A 6,514-nucleotide genomic window follows, 5' to 3' on the forward strand; every position below is an offset into this window, starting at 1 on the left:
GATATAAAAAAATTATTTTTATAATATATATTTAATATTAAAGGAGAAAAAAAAGGAAAAAATAATATTAATAATATAATACTATTAAATATAAAAAAATTGGGGCCCTATAAAAGTGGGGGGCCCTATGCAAGTGCATTGGTTGCCTTACCCCATGGCCGGCCCTGACCATCTGATGTCTTCCCAACACAATCTTTGTAGAGAACCTGTTCATTAAAGATAACATTTTTGTTAAGAATGATCTTCCGATTTTGATTATCTCAGAAATGATAATCAAACTCGATATCACAATAACCAATGAAAAAAATTTATTAGACTTTAGATCAAGTTTACTCCTATCACATTCATTAATATGAACATATGATAAACAATCAAACACTTTCAAATAAGAAAGGTTTACCTTTTTATTGTTTCAGACTTCTTCAGAATTTTGAATTCAAGAGAAACAGAGGGTCCCCTGTTTATCAAGTAGGGAGCAGTATTAATAGTTTCTGTCCAGAAGGTTTTAGGCAGCCCTGTATGTAATCTCATTCTCCTAACACGTTCGTTCAATGTTCGATTCATCTATTCAACTACTCCATTCTTTTGAGGCGTTTGGGGAACAGTCTTCACCATACTGATCTCATTAACATCACAATATTCTTTGAAATCCGAACTGATGTACTCGCCTCCGTTGTCGGATCTCAAGAATTTAACCTTCTGATTTGTTTTATTTTCAACCAAAGCGTTCCATTTCTTGAAAATAAAAAATACTTCAAACTTGTGCTTTATGAAATATACCCAAACTTTTCTTGTCGAATCATCTATAAACGTCACGTAGTATTGTGATCCGCCAATAAAAGAAACATGTGCAGGTCCCCACACATCAGTGTGTACCAATTCTAATCTTTCTTTCTTGAGCTATTTCCCAATATTTAAGAAACTCACCCGTTGATGTTTTCCAATAATGCAGTTTTTACATAACTGGTGTTCAAAAGACTTCAGTTCTGGATTCTGTCCATTCTTCAAAAAAAAATTATCCCTTTTTCGCTCATATGGTCCAACCTGCAATGCCACAACTCACTATTCTTCGAGTCATCAACTACAGTAGCAACTGTTTCTCTACAAGTTGAAGTCGTGTATAGCGTTCCAGTTTTGTGACCTCGAGCAACAACTATTGTTCTTTTAGTCACCTTCCATGCACCATTTTTACAACTGAAATTGTGACCTTCTTCATCAAGTTGTGTAACAGAAATCAGATTGCGCATTAAACCTATAATGTGTCTCACCTTATTAATCTTCCAAACAGGATCATTTGTCATCTTCAATTTGATGTCCCCCGTGCCAACAATACGCAGTGGTTCACCATCTGTGGGATAAATTTTCCCACAGTTTCAGCCACATAATTCTTCATTAATTTCGAACTAAAACATTGATTCTACCATATATATATATATTCTCTTTATATTCTAACATTACTATGATTTGGTAAAATGAGTAAGAATCACATTTTCTACAATGATCAAAGGCTTAAAGTAGATATGGGCTTGTCTCTCGTCTCATTTATCAAGTGTAAATAAGCAACCAAACCTAATTGGAATATGAATATCTTTTATTTGCTTCTTTGAACATAATATTATATTTTCTTGGTTTATAATGAAGAATATTTGGTGACAACTTTTTATGAAATTAAAGGTCTAAATGTTTGACCATGTTAGTTCAAATAACAAATTTCTTACCCTAATAAATGAAAAGATTTAGTTTTTTTTTTATTAAAAATGCTTCATACAATAAACCTGGTTAAAAAGTATCCTCTAAATTTTTGTAGTTTTTCTCTTTTTTTTAATATCCTCAATTAGGTCGCATAGATATATTTTAACTTTTCATCTTGATAATTTGAAATACTTTTGCATTAGTGTGAAACTATTTAGAATTCTATTTTTTTTTTAGAAACAGTCACATTATATTTTAAATTAGTTCTTCATATATTAATTTGAATTGATTAATTATTACAAAGAGTCTTAGACCATATTCGAAAACACCAATTAAATAAAATAAAAACCATTTTTTCTTTAAATGTAATAACATTGAGAACATAACATAAGTTCATGTACTTTATTTATTAGTGAGGCATGAATCTTAGTTAACATAATTTTTTGTTTAGTTGATAAACAAATCATCCCCAACAATTTAAGATTTTCAAAAGTGTATCTCCATCCAACAATTGCGTTTAAACTACTAAACATATGGACAAGGATTCAAAGTGGCGAATTTCGACAAGTCATCATCTTGTTCAAAGATAAACATGTCTTCTTCCTTCAAGCTTACCCATGCTTCTATTGCCCCATCGTCTCTAGCATCCATTAGCACGACCGTATTCGGATGTTCGATGTATGCAATGGTTGCCCAAACCGGCTTACCCCATCCAAAATCAACCTCGTACAAAGGAAACCTACACCAACTCGAATGCCCATGAAAATCCATCTCCGATGCCTTCTCCAATATCTTCCCTACCTCGGTGTAAGATTTAAAGATCTCACCCACAAGTTCTTCCGTCCCCAATTCTCTTCCATACTTACTATCAATTTCCAATATACCACGTCTCATTACGTTAATTAATTTCGACAACTTAATCTCACATTCACTTTCATCTTGACCTTCCATAACCATCGGTATGGCAATATTTCCAAATGTATCCGACCCCAAAGGTGGCAACAATCTGGCCCGTAAATTTACGGGCCAGACAATTGCCAATGGCCTATGGGTCCCCAACTTTAACTTAATAGTCCTAATCGTGCGTCTCCAAAGAAAAGCCGACACGACCTCAACCCTCGAAGGCGATCGTACTTCCTCACTAACCGCGATTTCCTTCAGAGACGCGATCTTTGATGCACTAAACACGTATCTCCGCACTACTACACGTGGCTTCTCCTTGTCAAACTCGTCCGCAAGCTTCCCCATCGGTAAGTTATCGATGGGCGGGAAGATGGCTGCAGAGGATAACTGAGGAGCCACTAGGAGGATGCTTTCATGATGCATGAAAGCCTCCGCCTCCGCCGCCCATGCTCGAATGACCGTGGTGGTAGAGGCTGCATCGGAGAACTTGTGGGATATACAAACACCTATAGACAATCCTCCACATTCGAAAAAAGTAACTTGAACCAAGAACAAAATATCGTTTTTATTCTTGGGTGGCATCAATTTTTTCATGGTTTCAATCTCCGGTTCTCTTAGAACATCGAGAAGAGAAGAATCAACTTCGGCTTCGGAATAATACACACCTTCATCATTACATTCAACGGAGATGTTTCCGTTTAATCTTCCGGCAAGTGGGTAGTAGCGTGTGAGGAATGTCGAGAGAGAGTTCTTAAGAATACGAGACCTTACTTGCCGGTGATCATCGTCGGAGAAGTTTCCGGCTGGAAAGAAGAGTAAGATGGGTGTATACATGGTGGGGACAAATTGATCAAGAAGGGAAAGTTTGAAAGAACGGAGGTGAGGAGGAGTTGGAGAAGATGGTTTGATCATCTCATTAGAATTGATTGTAATTTCCATGGATGTCTTGATCACAATATTACTAATTTTTGCTTCTAGGATTTGTGTTTGTGAATGTTTGTATTGCTGAGAAATGGTGATATATAATATATAATCTATAATATTGATTGTTAATAGAAAATAACTGTTAAGCCTTTGTTAGTATTTGAGTTATTCAAATAATTTATTTAAGACTTTTTACATAATTTAGTTTGGCAAGGTATTAATATTTAATAAAAAAATATTTATTTTAATTGATAAATTAATTAATTATTATAGAACATTCAATAAGTCTAATATGGAGGCTGTTCAAAAGTTGAATTGAGGTCTATTGACATTACTATGTAATTGACATTACTATGTAATGGCTGGCCATGGCCAATTTGGTTATTGTTATTGGTAAAATTTGGTATAAATTAAAAAATAATTTAATAATATATAATAATAAAATAAATTTAAAATATTAAAATAAATATTTATTTAATATTTTAGTTAATGAATAGATATCGAGTGAGAAAAGTGAAAAAGTATTGAAATAACGTTTAATTATATTATTTTTTTTTTAAATTAGAACCTAACCATATATATATAATTTTCCTATTTAAAAGTTTGTTAATATTTAAGTCATAGTCAAAGTCTGCATTTGAGGTAGAAGTCCGGACTTGCTTACGTATCCAATAAATTTAATTATATGATGTTATTGAATTTGAGGTCTCAATTATAATTGTTTTGACTGAATGTAGATATTGTACTGAAAATTATATGCACATCTAATATTCAACACAAAATCAGTCTTTATCAAGAATAGAAAAATACAATTTTTGTAGATTTTTATTTGATTAATCTTTTTAGCATTTATAGGCAAATTTTAAACACTAAGCGGTAAGAAAGTGTGAAATTATCAAAATTCTATTTATATATACTAACTTATCAAAAAGTGTCAAATTTATTTAAAATAACGGAAAAGTTAAACGGAGTTAAAAATTTTGCCACATTTAATATCCACCTATTTTTTATTTATTTTTAATTTACATTAATTACTTTAATTTTTTTTTATTCAAACAAAACATTCAAATTTTTCCTTATCCATCTTTTTCTCTCTCTTTATCCCTAACTCTTCATTTCTTTTAATTGTTCATCTGTCTCTTCATCTTTAGTATGAGTAATTATTATGAAATAAAAGGCTAAATTCATAGTAGGTGGGATCCCATTAATGCCATGGAAGCCACCAATAATCATATCCGATGAAGAACCGTCGAAATATTTGGAATCAACTCCGTTTGAAATCCTAGATCAGAATTTCATTTTCCTATTTTTCCGACAGTCGCCGCCGATCGATACACTACAGAGGGCCCCACCTTTTGTCCAGTACCTTCTACATATCTTGCAGAAATACCTCGGCTACGCGAGGCTGTAGTTGTTGTAGTAACATAATTTCGTGTTTAGAGAATGGCATCTCGAACACTTCATCGGTTGTTCCGCTACCTTCACCGTCGTCACAGTTTTGGCCACCTGGTTATTCTTCCGTCACAATATTATTATTTGACGTCGACATAGTTGGTTCATTAATTTTCTAGAAAAAGTTGAGAAAGAAAAGATCTTTATAGATGATTAGTTCATTATTTCATAATTTATTCTTCATTGCAGTAACTCATACTTTATCACATCAATTTTAATTCTAGCTATAACCTAAACAAAAATAGACAATCAGAGTTATAGAAACGGTGTTCATGAACATTATAGAGATTTCAGAAAAAAAAAAATAGTAAGAAGAAAATGAAAAATTGGGGGTAAAGAGAGAGAAAAATAGATATGGAAAAAAAATTAAAGTAATGTAAATTAAAAACAAATAAAAAATAGGTAGATATTACATGTGGCAAAAATTTTAATTCCGTTAAATTTTTCTGTTATTTTAAATAAATTTGACACTTTTTGACAAGTTACTATATATAAATAGAATTTTAATACTTAATAAGTAAATTTGACATATTTTTACAACTTGGTGTGTAAAATTGATATTCTTCCCTTTTAATTTATCATTGTAAATAAAACTCAAATTTTGAATTGGTTGTGTGTTCTTATATTATATATTCTTTATTAGTTGATTCCTATTTTTTGTTACGATTTTTGTAATTCTAATAATAGTAATGTTTATAATCGATTGATGTTTTTATATCCTTCAATTATTTTAGTAGTCATTTTTTTACTACAGTAAATTTGATTTACAAATTAATTTTTTTTTAAATTATTGTTTCTTATTCGAATAATACTCATATTTATATATTCATATTCCATTGATGTTCATATTCTTCAATTATTTTGGTAGTTATTTTTTTACTTTAGTAAAAGTTATTTACAAATTTAAAGTTGTTTTAAATTATTTTTTATAATAATATAACTTTTTAATATATTATATAAAAGATACTTTTATCATTAAATAAAAATATACACAAGTGATTGTCCAAAAAAGAATATATATATATAAACACAAGTGACTAGGAGAACGAACCGAAATAGTAATTACTAATTACACTAGGCCTGTCCGAATTTGCGGCCCATTTCCATTCAACTATTACTAAAAATAAATCACATATTTTCTCAATTGATAACTTATCCAAATATAAATCTGTTTTTCATTAAAGTTCCAAATATCTTCTATTGTCTCAGACACTTCAAATCTTCTTTCTTTCTTTTCTTTTTTTTATGAAATTTGAATTCCATGGCTTCTGCTAATAAGACTAAAGCTTAAGAAAAAAGGTAAGCTATTTCCTTTCAATTAAAAAATAAAAAGTACCCTATTACTATTATTCCAAACAGGTCATCCAAGACGAGACGCTTAGAGTAAGGGATCAAAATCGAGAATTTACGTAAAATCGTTAACTAATTGTAAACTTGTAAAGATTTTAATTGAGATCCTAAGAGTTTAATTAAAAAAATAATAATTATATATTATTATTTATATATAATTAAGTATTTTATATTTAGTCAATTAAATTTTTTT

The 6,514-nt window shown here is 30.5% G+C and overlaps 1 protein-coding gene across 1 annotated transcript; it reads right to left on the minus strand.

The window, feature by feature from the left end:
• Positions 1 to 2,217: 2,217 nt before the first annotated feature.
• LOC124919357 (stemmadenine O-acetyltransferase-like) lies at positions 2,218 to 3,534 on the minus strand. Its single transcript, XM_047459588.1, has one exon. The coding sequence runs from the start codon at positions 3,532 to 3,534 to the stop codon at positions 2,218 to 2,220; it is 1,317 nt and encodes a 438-aa protein (XP_047315544.1).
• Between the last annotated feature and the right edge of the window lie 2,980 nt (positions 3,535 to 6,514).

Source organism: Impatiens glandulifera, chromosome 1 (assembly GCF_907164915.1).
Source record: "Impatiens glandulifera chromosome 1, dImpGla2.1, whole genome shotgun sequence".
NCBI lineage: Eukaryota > Viridiplantae > Streptophyta > Magnoliopsida > Ericales > Balsaminaceae > Impatiens > Impatiens glandulifera.